At 43.5% G+C, this 19,119-nt stretch overlaps 2 protein-coding genes across 5 annotated transcripts in view; one reads left to right on the plus strand and one right to left on the minus strand.

The window, feature by feature from the left end:
- The window catches only part of sgip1a (SH3GL interacting endocytic adaptor 1a), an 84,628-nt gene that overhangs the window by 60,868 nt on the left and 4,641 nt on the right, over positions 1–19,119 (plus strand). For 2 of the 3 annotated variants that reach the window (XM_080770929.1, XM_080770930.1), the window contains exons 16-21: positions 1,777–1,898; positions 2,041–2,191; positions 6,541–6,600; positions 7,827–7,938; positions 8,395–8,550; positions 9,410–9,545. In XM_080770929.1, coding sequence (XP_080627055.1) covers positions 1,777–1,898; positions 2,041–2,191; positions 6,541–6,600; positions 7,827–7,938; positions 8,395–8,550; positions 9,410–9,545 — 737 coding nt within the window. Of the gene's footprint in view, positions 1–1,776; positions 1,899–2,040; positions 2,192–3,198; positions 3,259–6,540; positions 6,601–7,826; positions 7,939–8,394; positions 8,551–9,409; positions 9,546–19,119 lie in introns of all 3 variants that reach the window. The other variant, XM_080770928.1, reaches the window with a different exon arrangement.
- Positions 12,775–19,006, minus strand: LOC308319474 (uncharacterized protein). Of its 2 annotated transcripts, XM_080769572.1 has the most exons (3): positions 17,725–19,006; positions 17,366–17,434; positions 12,775–17,223 (listed from the first exon to the last, which is right to left on the minus strand). In XM_080769572.1, the coding sequence occupies exons 1-3, from the start codon at positions 18,002–18,004 to the stop codon at positions 12,989–12,991; spliced, it is 4,584 nt and encodes a 1,527-aa protein (XP_080625698.1). In that variant the 5' UTR covers positions 18,005–19,006; the 3' UTR covers positions 12,775–12,988. The 2 variants fall into 2 exon arrangements, with proteins under 2 accessions (XP_080625698.1, XP_080625699.1); XM_080769573.1 differs by lacking the exon at positions 17,366–17,434.

Below are 19,119 nucleotides of genomic sequence, written 5' to 3' on the forward strand. Positions count from 1 at the left end.
GCATGGACCAGTAATGTCTCTTCTCTAATTATAGTCTAGACTACATTTGTTTGTAGACAATACATTTACAAAACAACTTCTGAAAAAAGAAATTCACTGACCAGGGCATTTGGATAATGAATAAGGCCTGGCAATTCTGTGGCTCTTCTGCATCAGAAACTAGAGCCTTCATCCACATTCCTATAGAGCAATTGTCTCCTGGAGAGCTGTAGAAATAAGGCTATTATTGTATTGTAGCTGTTGGAGTATGTGCCATAGAAAGCTGCTGAATCACTCTATTCAAGAATGTCTGTGTTAAGTGGAGAGTGATGGCATTTTATTTGTCTTTTTGTGGATCTGGACCTCTTCAGACACAGAACTGTGAATGCAACGGGACACTTTCTTGGTTATTATATTAGTCGGATTAGTCGGACTATAGCAACATCTATAGTATCCATTAAAATGTGATATAAGCTGGGGATAATATTAGGGATGTTTAGAAAGAAAACAAGCCACACACATACAGTACTATACATCCTTCTGAAATGTTTAGATTTAAAGTTTAACTTTAAAATCGTGGATAAGACGAAGGCAAATGATGAAACTCTATGTGGTTGCTTGTCCCTGTGCCATGTACAACTTCGAAAAAACACAGATAACCACAAAACAATATTCATGAAGTATGAAGCAAATATACTCTATATAAATAAATAGTCTAGAATTTATATAATAGTGTGCTTTTAGTTCAGCTTTATGCTTGAGATGGTGAAGGCCCTCTACAGTGGGACAATAGCAAGAGCATGGACAAGATATTTTTCATTTTGTTTAGTCTCACTAAAGTGGCTCTCCAAAAGGTCACCTCATAATGACAACACACAAAGGGAAGAGGAGCTACACTCACTGCTGACACAGCACATCAGAGCTGGGATAAGAGTGGGCGTTCTTGCTCGGAATGCCTAGTCCAGCTATGGGAAAGTCATATTCTTAGATAAACAGCGGGGGCTAAGTTTTGTTAATGCTCAGTGATTTAAATAAGCTCCCATAGGAATACAAGCCAATTAGAAGAACAATGAATTGTCTGACGCATGCGAGTCTGAAAACTACCGTTCATCTAAAGAACTTTTAAAACTAACGCTGTCTTGACATAATCTCAATTTCACCTATACAGCCCTTCAAAAACTGTTTTGGTAACATGAAACAGAAATAGGCCATGCAGTTGGTCAACATTGATTCATTCAATAGAACACCCTTTTCTATGGGTATAAAAGAGCATAACACAAAAATGGTACATGTATTATTGCTACACACAGTGACATTTATATTTACAAGAATAGTGAAGCTTAACATCAGGGTGAACATGGCCAAAATAATAAACAATTACAAATAATGGATTATATACAGAAAGGGAAAGATGCCTAAATTGTAAGATGGCAGCAGGTAGGCTAATGCTAATAAGGGGTACATTTGGTTACATTCAGACATAATCATCATAGTTTAATCTCACCTACACGTACGTATTTCAAGCACACCCACAATTACACACAGGAGACACAAAGAGACTATACCAATCAAGCAGCGTTTACATCCTTTGTTTTCACCCCTGCTTGGAACTTGGATGCAATGGGTACTAAAAAAGCACCTGTTATTACCTGGTATCAGGTATTAATGAATGGAAAAAAGTAGGAGAGACCATTGTATGACAAACTGGGACTATGCATTGGAAAGCATCTGAGATTTCAATGTAGTGTCTTTCACCTGGAGAAGGTGTCCATGCTAGTGTTACGTTCTCTTCTGCAGGTCCCTCCTCTCCGGTGCGACCCACCACTCCATCATCCGTCAACCCCACCCCACCTCCGCCCCCGCCCCGTCCTCCATCGCGGCCCAAGCTTCCCCCTGGGAAGCCCACCGCAGGGGACATTGTAAGTGTTGTACTTTTCTTCTGCTTATGATGAAATGCAGAGCAAGACACACTGCATGAGACACATTGCATGAGTAATGAGCAAAATGAGCCTCGAAGTGAACCTCTTAATCTCCTACCACGTCTTCCTCCTGTCTGTCCAGAATCGGCCCTTCAGCCCCCCGGTCCATTCAGCCAGTCCGCCTCCCATCGCCCCCCTAGCAAGGGCAGAGAGCACTTCTTCCATATCCTCCACCAACTCCCTGAGTGCGGCCACCACCCCTGTCGGTAAAGAGCTCTCCGTGTCCGTGTCAGGTAAGGTATAGCCTCGTCTGTATATTCCAAGTGGATTATTGTTGCAATGGTAGCTGAAGATTGCTGTGTGTGCGATGTGCGTGCACACAGCTTACTAACAATTTGCTTGGTTAAATATGTCTATACTTTTAAAAACACTACTTTCTCTTGAATTAGGTCCAATCAAGAATGTCTCCATTTGCAAAAATAAGTAATTAGGCCTAACTCTCCTTGATATATTATTAATGCTACATATCAGTATAGTCCACCTGCTTCCGCATGCACACGCACACACACACACACACACACACACACACACACACACACACACACACACACACACACTTTTACACACACTGAGCAGCCCCTAGGTGTGAATGTTTAACTACACTTGTAACTTGAGTGTGCAGTAGGAATTTGAGCTTGTGTTCAGCAAATCTTCCTGGATTAATATAGGGTCAAAAGCACACGGAGCCTTAATGATCTATCTTTAGATAATTGTGTATGGTGTTATATATCTCAATAGACTAGCATAACTGAGTCATGATTACATAAATACAGACTGCAGGTAGCTGCATTAAATAAAGACCACAGTCCCTGGTTGAAGGGTTGTTTTTTTTCAAGATAGTGCAAGAAGTGACAATAGGGTGAAATATACAGCACTACTTCAGTGAAACCAGGCAGGAACATTGTACTCATCACTTCTGTGTAGTGCATTCACTAAAACTAAAGTGTCACAACGTCACTATCATTGCCCTAGAATTACACATGATTAATTCACTGTGCCTTTGTTAGTTACACAATGCCATAGTCTACTTCAAAGCACACCATGTTTAATTGCTGTGGTTTAATTACCAGCTCCCCCTATCGGTTCTTCACTTTGATGTTCTCAGCACTTTTATTTGAATTCATTTTTTGTTGTATTTTTAATTAACTTTTTTGTATCTTTTTTTCTTGTGTTTGGTCTGCCATATTTTCTTTGTGTTGCCCCCTTGTTTGTCTTTTCATTTTGTCCTGTGGCTTGTCAGAAGATGATGCTTATGTAGACAAACTGCCCACGTTTGAGAGACACTTTGATTCATTTGCAGGTATAGTAACAACCCCAACAACCCCAGGGTGGGGTGGATTTGGGGTGGAGTGTTCCTGTGTGACTTTTGAACCTGTCCGAAGCCCATTAACCACGATGCAGGATGCAAAGAATGATTTATACTTTGTTGCATGCCTGTGTCACACACCGAAAATAGCCAATCTACAATCTCAAAATGCGTCGCAGAATGCGAGCTTGGAGATTCTCCATTCAATCGGCGCGCAACATGATGCACAACCAAGTATAACTCGGGCATAATACGGCATGCAGTAAATGGGTAAAAGACCATGAATTGAGTTTGAGTTTGTTTTTGCTGTCTTGTGATTGCTGTTGAGGCTAACAGTCAAAAGTATTGATACAGTGCAGTATTAAGTCATCGCTGTAGGGTGGAAGCCCTGTATCTACAAGCTCACAACATGGAGCGTTGTGGTGTGTTGTGAGGTTGTAGATCTACTATTTTCACTACTTCACTCACCCGGCACCAGGTGTGCCTTTTGACGCCTGTTTTCGCTATGTACCTCCCCGCTGATGACGCCTTATCACGCCTCATCACGCCTTTTTTAATATCAATTGATTACGGTGATCAGCTGCGTCCAGTGTACACTCAACACTCCAATTTCGATCTGGTGAAAAAAAACTGAACCAACCGGGAATGGAAAATCCGCTGGCTTATGCTTTCTATGGGAACACAGCTTCTTCAAACATAATATCTCGGATTCTTCTATAGACCAAAAACAAGCTTGGTTTGCGGCTGATTTATCTAAACGATAGTATTTTGCTTACAAAAAGTATGTTTTGTTGGATTAAATGACAATCGCGAGACATGTTACAGTACATAGCGGATTTTTACTTCCTGACTCAGCGGTTTCCAGCCAAAACGGCTTTCAAGTTAAGAGCACATTGACTTATAATGTATAACGGCCTGCACCACACTAAGCCACCACTAGATGGCGGTCAATGAGTTAAGTTTAACATGCTTGGATGTTGGGCATTAATTTACAAATACGAAAAGTTGAAATATGGAGATACAAGGATTCTGCCCGACAGCAACAAAATCTTTATTAGTGTTTTAACATAGTATAACATGCCTACATATACCATGTAACCATAATGAAAGGTTAACTGCTTCACGTTCACAATCATCTTTAATAACAAGCGACAAAAGGTCATTGTTATGCAAAGCTCTAATTGCATAACTCATAGATTTAGGTCTTGTTGAAAGTTGCAGGGACACATTTTTCTTTGTTCAACATGAAGCAGCACTGATGGGTAGCTACTAGCAAGCTAGTTTTATTTATTATTTTCCTTTTGCTAAATCATGCCATCATACATCATCATTACGTCTCTCTCGCGCTCTCCCTATTACTCAATACTCATACAGTAGAAAATGCTCAACAACATGACAAAATGAAAAGCTACTTCTGAACTTTTCTGTAGAAGAGCTAAAATGTCATTCATCGCTTTATTTATCTTCCCACATGAGACTTTCTCTTTGTGTTTTAATGACTGTGCATCTGTGGCAAGACTCTCACGTTACCATGGCAATCTCTTGTCTGTGGACAGTCATTTTGTGTGTACAGAATGCATCGTGAAGCGACTTATAGATACGTTTATTCTGAACCTTCACCGTGTGTGTGTGTGTGTGTGTGTGTGTGTTGGAGAATTTCTTACGAGCTCTTCATCTGTGAGCCCTTGAGATCCACATACAGTACACTCTCGCTCCTTTCTATCTTTCCTTCACTCACTTACAAAATGCATTTTGTCAGATCATCAGGCCTCCCTCCTTAGGGGGACCTTTGATGTCTGCCAGGCGAACCAGGCTGTTGAGCAACTCAAGCTTTTTGGTATTCATGTCACACTTTCGCTCTCCTCTTGAGGAGCCGTGAACCCTCAAGTCCTGCCAAGTCTCTTGTTCCTCTAACCCTAGCCCCCAACCTTTAGATTAGCCCTCACTCAACCCCTGACAACCACCTCTCATACCCGTTAACTCATCTCCACTCCATCCAGGGACAAACACCCTCTCCAGCTCCCTCCCACCCACCCCTCTGAACACCTGCCCCTTTGTTTGCCTCAGTCTCTGTTTTCATCTCACCGTCACCCACTCTGTTTTGGTCAACTCATTAGTGTGTTTGCCCTGTGGCGACCGATCAGTGTGGTTGCAGTAATTGCCCGACTTCATTCGTTTGTTCGTTCGTTCATTCATTCATTCCATATAAACCTTGTAGGGTCCCTGTGATGTCATCTGGTTCAATACATCATAATACATCATACGTACTTATGCAAGACTCAAAGCTTGAAATTGTCGATGCAACCACACTTTAAATTTCTCTGAATTGCGACTTTCTAGTTGTGTGTGTGTGTGTGTGTGTGTGTGTGTGTGTGTGTGTGTGTGTGTGTCGTACCATAATGCCTGATTATACATAAGAACAATTTCCGTTGGCAAGCGTAAACTGGAAAGCGTAAACTCTATCTACATTATAGGAATGCTTGTTCTAGTCATGCTAGCCCTATAGTCATTATTCTACAGAGCTACACTGTCATGACTGCCCCCTGCAGGGTGTTGTTTGGCACAACAGCTTGGCTCAGTCTGTTTCATAATCATAACACAACAAAGGGTTGGGAAATGACAGTGAGGTCTGAGATATTTCGACCAAGTTGTAGATGATTAAGGTACGTGCAGGATGATCAATCTACCAACATCCAGTGCTACGGATAGAGACAGAGTTTGGTCATAAGCATCATCTCGCTCTCAAAGTGCTCTCTTCATAACACCATGATGGATTGTCATGAGCAGCTAGCATCAAATCATCTGCTAGTAGTACATGGATACATTGAGGAAGAAACACATGATCCAGCCCTGCCTATCTGTGGGTGGACTGGCCATCGTGATCGCACCGTACCACCAACCAGTGGCTCACACCCGCCCCTGGCTTCACCCTAGTCCTGCCCGGCCAAAACACACACATGCACACACCCACACAAACTCACACGTATCCCATGTTCTGTTCTGTCCTGGCAGTGTTTTAGCTTGCTGTTGCCCCTCTTTCTCATCCGTCCACCACCACCACCACACATAAGTCTTCACCTCACTGTGACACGCGCGTGTGTGTGTGTGTGTGTGTGTGTGTGTGTGTGTGAGATACACCTGTCATGTGAGACTCACGCTACTCTCCTTCTCTCCTCCCCTTCTCAACCCCTCTGCCTCACCCACTCTCCACTCCTTTCCACTCCTCTCGTCCCTCTCCTGCCTCCTTTGACCCCAACCCACTCACCCCTCACACAGAGAATGACCAGCCATCCCTGGTCTGGTTTGACAGAGGCAAGTTTTATTTAACCTTCGAAGGTAAGTTTTCTCAGTACCAGGGCTAAACTGTAGCGTGCGCGCACACGCGAGCCTCATCTGTGCAAGCTTTACCTCTACTTCGCCAATTACCCCACTGATCTCTCTACTTCCCTCTCCTACACCCTTGCTTCCCGCAATCTCCCCTACCCACTCTGCTCTAACTCCTGGCTGAGCCCACTTCATATGCAGACAACAGCACAATGTTGGCCCCCTTTCGTCGTAAAATTTCTCTCCGTTCTCTGTTTTCCACTCTCCCACCATATCCCGGATTTATCCGCTGTCATTTCATCTGCGATGAAAAGCGTTCCTTGAGAGATCATCGTTCTTGGCGTACTTAACTAATCTGTCTTCACTTTTCAGTCTTGTTGTTTAGTTTAGTTTTTTTCTTTTTGATCTTTTGTCATGTGGTATCTCTGATCTTGCCAGAATAACTTGGCTTTAACAGCATGTCTGGAACAAGCATGCATCTCTCTCATGCTCTCTTGCTTTCAGTCTGTTTTAATCTTCCTTGTTTCTGTATCCTGATAAAACTCTGTTAACTGTACATTTTTGTAGAGTCACAGGAGCTACTTTGAGAGCTTAAGTTAGATGAGCAAAACCAAGATTGGTTGTTGACTGACTGATTATTTTCATCCCATTTAAGTTTGGTGTTCAGTTCAAGATGTAATCGAGTTCACACTGTTTTGTTTGCATACCATGTTTTTTTTTCTTCTTAAAGACATTACTTTTTGGCAATGTTTTATTTATTAGATAGTAGAGTGTAGAGATACTGGAAACCGACGTCAGAGAGAAGGGAGACATGGAGAGACATGACAAGAGTCGGATTGAACTCATGTGGTCTTTACACGAACTGGCTGAGCCACCAGGCACATACATACCATGTTTTGTTTCTCATTGACATCCATGTGCGATGGAGATGGTTAGGACAGCACAATAACACATTTAAACAAAACCAAAAGTCAGGATAACACACTAATGCCCCAGGGCTGGTACTGGAGGGGTTGAACCTGTTGAAGTAAACATATAGGGCAGTGTTTGTTAGCTTTGTGTTGATTTCTACAAATGAGAAGGAAAAAGTACAAAACAGCAGTACATCAACAGTGTTGTTTGTTAGCATTACAGGCTTTGACTGCACAGTCTGTCTCTTCACTGTCAGCACTTCACTCAGCCAAGCTTAACATTTTTCTGTGTGAATCTTTGCGTGTGTGTGTGTATACTTTCTCCAGGTTGCTCCAGAGGACCCAGCCCTCTTACCATGGGGGCCCAGGACACCCTCCCTGTGGCGGCTGCATTCACAGAGACGGTCAACGCCTTCTTTAAAGGAGCTGATCCCAACAAGTAAGTCGACATACAAATCCATTCACACACACCCCACATTGTGTCATGGACAATTTAAACCTGAGTTACACATGGTTGTGCATTGAAAATCAACAAGCTCGCAATGCATTGCAGAGTGATGCATTGTGAGTTTGTAGATTAACTATTTTCGGTTATCGGTGTCGTGCACAAAAAGGTAAGTGTGAATTAGGAGATGGAGGGAGGGAGGGAATGATTCAAATTTACAATCACCTTTTCCACAGCCAATGACAAATCAAGAGAACACAGACATTACATGGGGACAGCATTCTGCGTAGTTAAAAGTAAACTATGGATATGCTTGCACTGCGTTTGGTCTCTGTGTGTGTGTGTCTCTCCTTCCTGCCTGTACGTCTGTGTTCTCTCACGCCGGCTCACTTCTCTCTCTCCCGCCCTCCCCTGGCTTGTTCTAACCTGCGACCTTCTCTTGTTCTGAAGGTGTGTGGTGAAGATCATAGGCGAGATGGTGCTGTCATTTCCAGCGGGCATCACGCGGCACTTTGCCAATAACCCGTCCCCTGCCGTGCTAACCTTCAGCATAACCAACTACAGCCGGCTGGAGCATGTGCTACCTAACCCCCAGCTCCTCTGCTGGTAAACACACCACCGTAACCTCACCACCACCACACACACACACACACACACACACACACACACACACACACACACACACACACACACACACACACACACACACACACACACACACCCACACACACCCTGATAATGTACCAGCCATGATATGCCTGATTTATTCTTGGTTGCGTGCAGGCCGAAAATTGCAGCTCTACAATCTCACGATGCAATTGTATTTTTATGTGTATGTATGTATTTTTGTTGGCCGACACTGGCTAAGTATAATTGGCTTTAGTCACTTAACCCAGTTACTTCCTCCCATGTTTATAACTTTTTATGTTCATGTTTTTCACATCATTATAAAAGCTTTGTTCCATCCCTAAATAGTAAATATTCCCCAAATGTCCCATTGGATTTCATAGTATAATGCGTGATATCCAGAGTCATGTAAGATTTAGACTTGGTTGTGCACTGGTGTCGTGCACTGTAAATATACAGTACAACCTACACGCTCACACTTCAGTCAAATGAATGCAAAAATTACATGATTTATAGATGAGACTAAAATTATTTTAACATAATGTTTCTTCTATTGAGTGTAAACCCAGATTTGATGTTTTTCTTTTTGTATTGTATTTCACTCAAATATGTAAAAAAAAAAAGAAAGAAAGAAAATGAAATCTGACAGCATTCAGAAAAGCATAAATAAACATTCCTAAAAAGTGTCTGTCTGTCTCTCTCTCACTCTCCCCCCCCCCCCCCCTCTCTCTCTCTCAATTTATGACAAAATATAAAAAGAGAATCGGGAAAAATGTCTGCCTGACAGTGATGATCTGTCCACTTTATAATTGTCCCATGTTGTGTGTTCTCTCCCCAGCGACACCACTACACAACCCAAGGCCAATGCCAAGGACTTCTGGGTGAACATGCCAAACCTGATATCTCATCTAAAGAAGGTGGCAGAACAGAAGCCTCAGGCAACATACTACAATGTAGACATGCTCAAGTATCAGGTGAGCTTTATAGACAGTATCACTGAGCAATAAGATAAGAAAGTAGCCAGCTATGCTATGCCCAGAATCTTTTCAGAACAAATGATGTGGGTTTTTTGTGGGTTTTTTCTAATTAAAACCCTCAGTCTGAACCTTGTCTATACTGTATGTGTACATTAGCATGGTCTAGCAATTTTACAGAGTTCGTCTAATAATATCTGTATCTGGTCCGGCACCGCAGTGTTATGGTTCCCGTATTCATATGACTAGAATTTCGCGGGCCTTCGGCCCGCTCATCCTAGCGGCGCGCAGCGCAAATTGGAGGAAGGAAATTGTGGGAGGTAGACAAAGTCACAACATTTAAAATGTTGGTCTCAGTGTATTTTTTATGGAGTCTGAGTGTATTTGTAGGAAATAATTGTCATGGCTGGTTCTTGCGTTGACAAACATGCGGAGCAGGAGACGTGCGAAAGATGAACAATATATGATTTATTAAATAATAGGCCTATATAAGGAACTAAAATTAACTGCAGTACTTAACATAACAAATTATATGGAATGTGTAGTCAGTGAGTGAGTGGTGTAGGTGTAGTGTATGGATGTGTGATACATGGTGTGGTGCATGTGTGGATGGAAAGAACAATCAAACAAAGGAATGGAGGCATGGAGGCTAATGAAGGGAGTGGAGGCAGCAGGTCTGGCTCCTCTGGATCTCTCTTCTCAACTGGGATGAGTGTGGTATTTATGGCCTCTGGGAGACACCGGGCCCAGGTGCTCTCCCATCAGCCATCGGGCCAATGCCCTACCCAGGCTCACCTACAGGATGAAAGTTAGGCAATAGGCAGGCACATCCACTACTCAGTATGTGTGTGGGGTATCACACCCCCGCCCCCCCCTTAAAGTCGTGGTCCCAATAGGAACCATGACTGTCCATTTATCCTACATACATTTACTATACATCAAATTAATTAACATGTTACATTTTACAATTAAGTGCACTATATTCATCAAATGTATACCTAAGGTTAATTAACGAAAATGTCCCACTAATCAAAAGATTTTACATTTTACAATGAAGTGCACTATATCATTTTTAACATGTTAGATACACTACTACAATACTTCAAAGTGTAAAACACCCTTAGAGCCTTGGCCTTGCAACACCTGGACCCTCCTCCCCCCCCAACAGTGAACACAGTTGTTGTGGAAAGGCCAACTTAGTAAAGGAACAATTATATTGGGCAGCTGATCCAGAGGAGGGCGTGGAGGAGTGGGGTGATGTGGAAGGGGTGTTTCTGTTCCAGAGATTGTCATGGTTGAGCTTGTAGAAAAGGAGACAGAAAAGTTTGTCAGTAGAGCCTGCATAATGGGAGAAACATGTCCACCAGGGCAGACGTGAAACAAAGGATAGTGATTTGTTTGATCATAATCATGTTCAGGTTAGCATCAGTTTTATATTATTCAGAAATGACATGTGTAGAAATGACATATGTAGCAATGCAACAGTCTTACGTGAATGGGGATTGTAGGGCCAGGAAGCACAGCGCGAAGCAAGGCTTGAAAAACCACATTGGTAGTATGATGTTCCGGCTGTCTTTCTTTCTGCTTTATGGCATAGGTGAGAGCTTCTGTGGGAGCAAAGGTTGACAAAGTCAAAACATGTAAAATGTTGGTCTCAGTGTATTTTTAATGGAGTCTGAGTGTATTTGTAGGAAAGAATGTTAATGTTAACAGTGAACGCAGTTGTTGTGGAAAGGCCAACTTAGTAAAGGAGCACTTATATTGGCCAGCTGATCCAGAGGAGGGCGTGGAGGAGTGGGGTGATGTGGAAGGGGTGTTTCTGGTTCCAGAGATTGTCATGGTTGAGCCTGTAGAAAAGGAGACACAGATAAGGGATGACTCAAGCACAAAATGTGAGTGTTAATGTTAACAGTGAATAGTAAAAGAAGCTGCAGTTTTGGTCAGTAGAGCCTGCATAATGGGAGAAACATGTCCACCAGGGCAGACGTGAAACAAAGGATAGTGATTTGTTTGATCCTAATGATCTTCAGGTTAGCAGCAGTTTTATATTATTCAGAAATGACATGTGTAGAAATGACATATGTAGCAATGCAACAGCCTTACCTCAATGGGGATTGTAGGGCCAGGAAGCACAGCGCGAAGCAAGGCTTGAAAAACCACATTGGTAGTATGATGTTCTGGCTGTCCTTCTTTCTGCTTTATGGCATATGTGAGAGTTTCTGGGTTACCCGTCCTTGAGCTGGCAACATAAAGCTGTCCGTGAGTGAAGACAGGGGACGAAAGCCAGACCCCCACTCTTGTAAGTGTGTGTCCTTGGGATTTGTTGATGGTGGTGGCAAAAGCGGTGCGGACTGGAAACTGCGGTCTGGCCCACACAAAGTAGGAATGTTAATGTTGAGGATCAGCAATGAACTTGATTCTAGGGATCAGGACTTCCTTTTGTGTGGCTGCAATTTTGCATAGCAGCAGTTTGTAATCAACATGTTAAATTGTACAATTAAGTGCACTATATTCATCAAATGTATACCTGAGGTTAATTAACGAAACTGTTCTACTAACCAAAATATTTTACATTTTACAATCAAGTGCACTATGTCATTTTTAACATGTTAGATACACTACTACAATACTTCAAAGTGTAAAACACCCTTAGAGCCCTGGCCTTGCAACACCTGGACCCTCCTCCCCCCCCAACAGTGAACACAGTTGTTGTGGAAAGGCCAACTTAGTAAAGGAACAATTATATTGGGCAGCTGATCCAGAGGAGGGCGTGGAGGAGTGGGGTGATGTGGAAGGGGTGTTTCTGGTTCCAGAGATTGTCATGGTTGAGCCTGTAGAAAAGGAGACACAGAAAAGTTTTGGTCAGTAGAGCCTGCATAATGGGAGAAACATGTCCACCAGGGCAGACGTGAAACAAAGGATAGTGATTTGTTTGATCATAATGATCTTCAGGTTAGCAGCAGTTTTATATTATGTGTAGAAATGACATATGTAGCAATGCAACAGCCTTACCTCAATGGGGATTGTAGGGCCAGGAAGCACAGCGCGAAGCAAGGCTTGAAAAACCACATTGGTAGTATGATGTTCTGGCTGTCCTTCTTTTTGCTTTATGGCATAGGTGAGAGCTTCTGGGTTACCCGTCCTTGAGCTGGCAACATAAAGCTGTCCGTGAGTGAAGACAGGGGATGAAAGCCAGACCCCCACTCTTGTAAGTGTCTGTCCTTGGGATTTGTTGATGGTGGTGGCAAAAACGGTGCGGACTGGAAACTGCCGTCTGGCCCACTCAAAGTAGGAATGTTGAGTATCAGAAATGAACTTGATTCTAGGGATCAGGACTTCCTTTTGTGTGGCTGCAATTTTGCACAGCAGCAGTTTGTTGTTGAGGGTTCTCAGGAAAAACAGTTTGGTGCCATTGCAGAGTCTGAAGTGTGATTTATAGACAATTAAAGGAGTTCAGTGTAAACAATGTTGTCAGTTTTGCCCTCATCATTATTGTCTATTAAAACTTTGACAGCACTGGCTTTCTTTCCCCTAGAGAAGGCTGTGTACAGTTGGCCATGTGCGAACACAGGCTGAGGCAAGTAGATGCCAACTCTGTCATTTTCCTGGCCCTGACCTTTATTTATGGTAACGGCGAAAGCTAACCTGACAGGGAATTGTCGTCTGATGAAGGTAAAGGGAAACTCCTCACCTCTGTCATAGTGCGGGATCCTTGGAAGGAAGATTCTTTCACCTCTGTTTGTCCCTAGTGCAATTTCACACTCAAGTACTTTGTCCATCATCTGCACCAGCACCATTCTGGTGCCGTTCTTGAGAGTGCGGTCGCGACCTGATTGCAAGTTTCTTAGCAGCATGACAGGAGCTCCTAGTTTGAGCTTCAGGTTATGGTCAGGGATTCCAGAGGGTGTTAGTGAGTTGAGGAATTCTATAGGCAGAGAATCCTTGTAGTTGTCCTCTTTAACTGAGTCAGCTGAAAAGTAGATTTTCTCTTGTCCAGGGAACTCAGCTAAGCACCTGTTGTTGATTTCGCGTATGTCCTTGTTTAATGGAGTGTATACAGTGCCTTTAAGAAGGTTGTCTTTGTGGACACAGCCATTGTGCAGGTCAGGAAAGGTGTTTGAAATGAGAGTATCCATATCCTTTACCAAGTGCTGTGGTGGAATGTGGACTTGAATGGCAGTATCTCCATGTGTGATTTTGTCTTCCCCCAAGTCCAGGAGGTAGTTGGCAAACTCCCTCTCAGCTATGTCAGTCCTCATGTTGAAGTGTAGTTTGTGTTCTTTCATGAGAGGATAGAGTGGAGACATTTGGATGCAAGCTCTAACAATTTGGGCTCTGCTTGCTCTCTTGATAACGGGGAGTGTCTGCCTAGGGTCTCCACCTAACAGGACAGTTTTGCCACCCCAAGGTTGGTCAGAATGCATCAGGTCCCTCAGTGTTCTTTCCACGCACTCTACATTGAAGCGGTTAACACTGAAGATCTCGTCCCAAATGATTATGCTGCTTTCTTTGATTAGCTTAGCCAGGGAGGACTCAGCTTTTATGGCACAGACGGAGTCTTCAAAGATAGGGATTGGTATTTTAAATCTTGAATGAGCTGTCCTGCCACCCTCAAGGTTCTGAGCAGCTAAGCCTGTGCTGCCAACACACAGCACAATGCCATTCTGTGCTCTAATGTTGGCTGCAATGACCTTAAATGTAAAGGTTTTGCCATAGCCTGCTGGGGAGTTGAGAATGAATTGTCTTGTGATGGTGTCCTCTTTTGGTGCATTCACTGCCTGATAAACCGCCTGGCAGAGTGCCATCTGTTCCACATTCAGTAGAGGACTAAGCAGCTGTACAATTTCTTCTTGTTCTGTGTTGTTGAATCTTTCTGATGTGAAAATTTGTGTCAGCTTTTCCTGCTCAGTTAGTGGTGTTGGCTGTGGCATGTCCGTGTAGTTGGATAGACGATTTCCCATTTGTGAGAGCTCATCATCCAGTGCAAGTAGTACCTGGTTGTGGATAAATGCCTTGTCTACTGCATCTGTAGGGCACATCTGTGCAGTGGCTTCTGCATGGAGGAAGTCATCACTGAGCTTTTCGAAGAATTCTTCAAAGAGGTGTTTGGGCTGTGATGGGTGACAGTATTGGAGGATGATAGCAAAGGTTTCTCTGAGTTTTCTTGAGGATGCATAACTTGAGACTTCATGCATGGCAGTGATCCATTCTCCATCGTCCTCCAGCAAGCCCATGGCTCGTGCTGTGTCTTTGAAAGTTGTGTAGTGGTTGCCCTCATACACTTTAAGGTCGTCATAGCTTGTTGGTCCCCTGATATGAGCCAGGAGCATTTTTAAGTAGAATCTTTCTCCCTGGAGTACTGATACATTGGACATCCTTCCTATTGTCGTTGGAGTGTGCGTGTGCGTGGATGTTGGAGATCTTTCCTTCCACATGTGGCTGTTTGAATTCCAAGTGTAGTGTTCTGGGATGTCCATGTACAGATGTTGCCTTGCGTGATGGTCACTGACATTTAGCTGGAAGAAGGCCAGTAATGTAGTGGGTTTGGCTGCTGTCAGGGCCTCCTGTGCATGGCCTTCTGTGAAGATGACATTTTGTTGGCCTTCTGTGTGGATAGCGAGACTGAAGACAGCAGGGACTCTGTGCTGGATTTTGTACTCCATTGTTCTCCAGTGTGCGTCATGAGCATCAATTGTCCTGGCATTGATGAATCTGGAAATCTCATCCTTATCTTCAATGGTGACAGTGCCAACATCAACTCCCTTATGGATGTACTTGTAGAGGTACTTGATGGTGTGAAAGGAGCCGACAAATTCAACATTAATGTGGCACTTGTACTTCAGAAGGACCCAGGGGTTGTAAGGCACGACCCATCTGCTGTCGAAGGTAAAGCCGTGCTTGCTAGCAGTGTGACCGTTGATGGGTCTTCTGTACTCTGGGTAGCCATGGCCATTGTGAGGTAGGCGAGTTTCATCACAGTATGCTTTAGGGAATTTCTTGGTACAGATGCCATTGACCATGCAGGGGCTGTTGGGGTTGACTGTTCCACAGGGTCCATGCAGCATTGTTTGAGACACCAGCTCATACAGCTGTGGCTCTGTCTGTGGGTTGGGTATGTCTGCCCTAATGATGTGATCGATGTCATCAACACTCAAGGTCTCATGTAGGAGTAGGAGGATGTGAGCGTGTTTCAGTCCTCTCAACTGTCCCTCAATGGTGTGTACTCTAGCCTTCATGTTCCCAAAGACACCCAACTTAATGTCTTTGAGGAGGTTATCCAAGAACCATTTGAAAACTTTGTTAACAATGTCTGGTCTGTCATTGGGCTGCTGTCCTGGAAAGAGGTTTTGCAGAACACCGTCACTCCGTGGGTTTGCAGTCATGGTGATGAATAAGTCAAAGTTCTTGTATCTGGCTGCTATTGCAAGGGCATCAAGATAGTGCTTGTACAGGTATCTGGGGCTCCCAGTGTGGCTAGCTGGAAGAATGATGCGTTGACCAATGTGGGCAGCCTCAGTCTGTCCTGGCTGGGTTTGTTGAGTAGCCAGGATGTCAGACAGACCTGAATACTGATGTACCCTGTATTTGTCTTGCAGTTCCTTCCTCCTGTAGAAGATCATCCGGCAGCTTTCTATCTTGCTGTACTGATCGCAAAAGTACTCTTGGCCAAGTCTCCCCGACCTCAGTAGAGTGTTGAAGGAGGTAGTTCTGGGATGCATGTGGAATCGGAAGAATTCTTGAAGGCTGACTTTTTGTGTGGTTGAAGTTGCATGAACTTTCATAATGTGATTATCAATGCTGTAGCCGGCATCTCCATGTGGCAAGATTATGGGATAGGCGGTTGGATCATACATAGGATGGAGTGCATTGATTCGTGTTGTTTGTCTCTGATTAGGTGCATTAGCTGCAGTTCTGTAGAGTACAACATCCCTCGGCTGTGTTTGTTCCCCGGGTGCCAGAATAACCACATTAGTCACATCTGGATTAAGATGACGTTTGTGTGCTCCCTGTGAGCTTTTGGCCTTGAACACAATGGTGAAGTCCTCACTTGGGTTGAGGTTGAACATTTCCGCTCCGCTCTTAAAGGACCTGACTAAAGGATTAACTGTTTTCAGGGCATCCTGAATCAAGGTCAAAGTGTCTTCCCTAACTCCATCTCCCCTTGCGTGATGAAGGCGGTTCTTAATTTCATTGTCTTGGTCATAGACAAAGATTTGTGAGTATTTGGGTTTGTGTGTGTTGTCAGGAAAGACTGCTGAGGGAGTGAGGTGGTACATCTGGCCACTCATCTTGAATGGTTGTGGGCCACGTCCTCTGAAGTTCATTTTCGTGCCAGACACAGACTTAGAAGCCATAGAAACCAAGCCATTGTACTGTCTGATGTTGTCAAAGAACTCCCTTGACTGTGGTGACGTTCTGGCAAACAGAGATGTTAGTGCAGGAGGTGGGTCCATGAATGGTTTGAGTTGAATTTGGCCATAACGGCAACAGGCACTGAAGGTTTTTTTTCCAACAGGACCTTTTGACGTCTCCCAGGGGAACATGAGAGCATGGCATGAAATGCAGACCGAGTCCATCCTAGGTGTCTGTAATGGATTGCTGTGTGTAAGTAGTTGAGGTGGTGTCCAGGCTTTTCGGAAGTGTGTTGTCTTTTGTCTGGTCATGCGTGATTGTGGTTCTGTGAAGGTAGATAGGAGAGTATTAATGAGTTATTAGAAGTGATGAGAGTTGTGAAATGTATGCATGTTAGGTCATGGAGTGAATGGTTATCAGCAAAAGTGCAGTACAGGGGTAATGGGAGAAGATGAGTAGTTAGTTACCTGTGGCCAGAGGCGTTTCCAATGAGCGGGTGTGTGTCGTTGTGTGGTGGCTGGCCTCATGATGCTGAGCTGTAAAGGTAGTGGTGAAATGTAAATATTGTGTTGTTAGAAGTAATGATAAACTGCAAGTGTAGGTCATCAATGGAAGAAGTGTTATTTAATGATGGTGTTGTTGCATTAAAGTGACACACACACACACACACACACACACACACACACACACGTATGTTGATAAAATGGAGAATAGGAAAGTGCATGCAAGCACAGAAAGATAACAATGCACGGGCTTGAAAACTATTAAACACAGACAGAAGTTGTCAGAAGCACACACATGCAACATGTTATGAACGTGTGATTACCTGTTTCTGGTGCTGTTGCGTGAGTGGAACGCTTCCGTTTGGCGTTGCGTGTATCTGCTGAAAGTGATGTGCGTTTTCTTTGTGGTCTGATGTGTGTTTCTGGGGGTGATGTGGTAGTTGTCCTGTCCTCATGGCTGGGAGCTGAGATGGTAGGGGAGAAACGTAAATTGTATGTTGTTATGATAGCTAATGTTATCATCTGTGGTGCAATAGTTATGTAATAATGCTGCTGTTGCATTAATGCAGTCAATGTAAATATTTGTGAAGTTGGTACTACCATGTGGGTAATGATATTAGTGTGTAGTTACCTGTGGCCAGAGGCGTTTCCAATGAACAGGTATGTGTCCGTGTTTGGTGGCTGTCGTCATGCTGCTGTGCTGAGATGGTAGATGAAAAATGTAGATATTGGGTTATGAGAAGTAATGATAAACTGTATGTCAGTAAAATGTGTTATTGCAGAATGTCAGTAGTGCATACATAATGTAACATAGATGTGTACACACACACACACACGCGCGCACACTGAGCAGGGGGGAGGTGTCACTCTCTGTGTGTCACACGCACACACAGAGCAATGCAATGGGCTGTATAGGAATGAGAAAGCAATAAGCATACATTGACATTGGCAAAGCTGAAGGTGAAATAATGGCATCCCCATGCATCAAATGTCTGTTGTGTAGAAATTCTGAATGTCCATGTAATCTGTGTTTCTGTGGTAAGGCTGCTCCAATTAATTGATGAGTCGTTATGGAGTTGCTGAGTGATTGGCAACTAATGTAGTGATAGATTAATTGAATGGGCCTGAATATATCTGTGTAGGCTGCAACAATGATTTCATAAAGCGTAGTTTAAAATAGTTTTGAACAGGCAACTAATGTAGTGATAGATTAATTGAATGGGCCTGAATAGATAGATAGATAGATTTCTTGATTTTTGTGTCATGCACCAAAGGCGTCCAGCCCACATGGGCTTACAGGACACACCATGTCATTGCATTCAATATTGCATTGTGTACAATAAACAGATATGTTTTGTTGATATTCCCTTTTTTTTTTGTTACACAAACAAAACATTCTGCCTTATTTCCCACGCCCTGCATAAAAAGTCTGGCAAAGCAAAAGTACCTTTCCTAAAACAAAATTCCAGTTTTTCATAGTCCTCCAACCAGAAAAAGTCTGCAAATGTGTTAATGCTTCATATAATGGGCAGTAAAACAAAAGATGATAGATTGAACAGGCAACTAATGTAGTGATAGATTAATTGAATGGGCCTGAATAGATCTGTGTAGGCTGCAACAATTGGCGTGCTTTGTGTGAATGGCTGTGGTGAGGTTCACTGTAACTTTTTAGACATTCCACAGCGCCAGCGCCATGGGGGAGGGAGGAGGGGCACACA

This window comes from Protomyctophum bolini (assembly GCF_963924005.1).
Source record: "Protomyctophum bolini genome assembly, chromosome: 8".
Lineage (NCBI taxonomy): Eukaryota > Metazoa > Chordata > Actinopteri > Myctophiformes > Myctophidae > Protomyctophum > Protomyctophum bolini.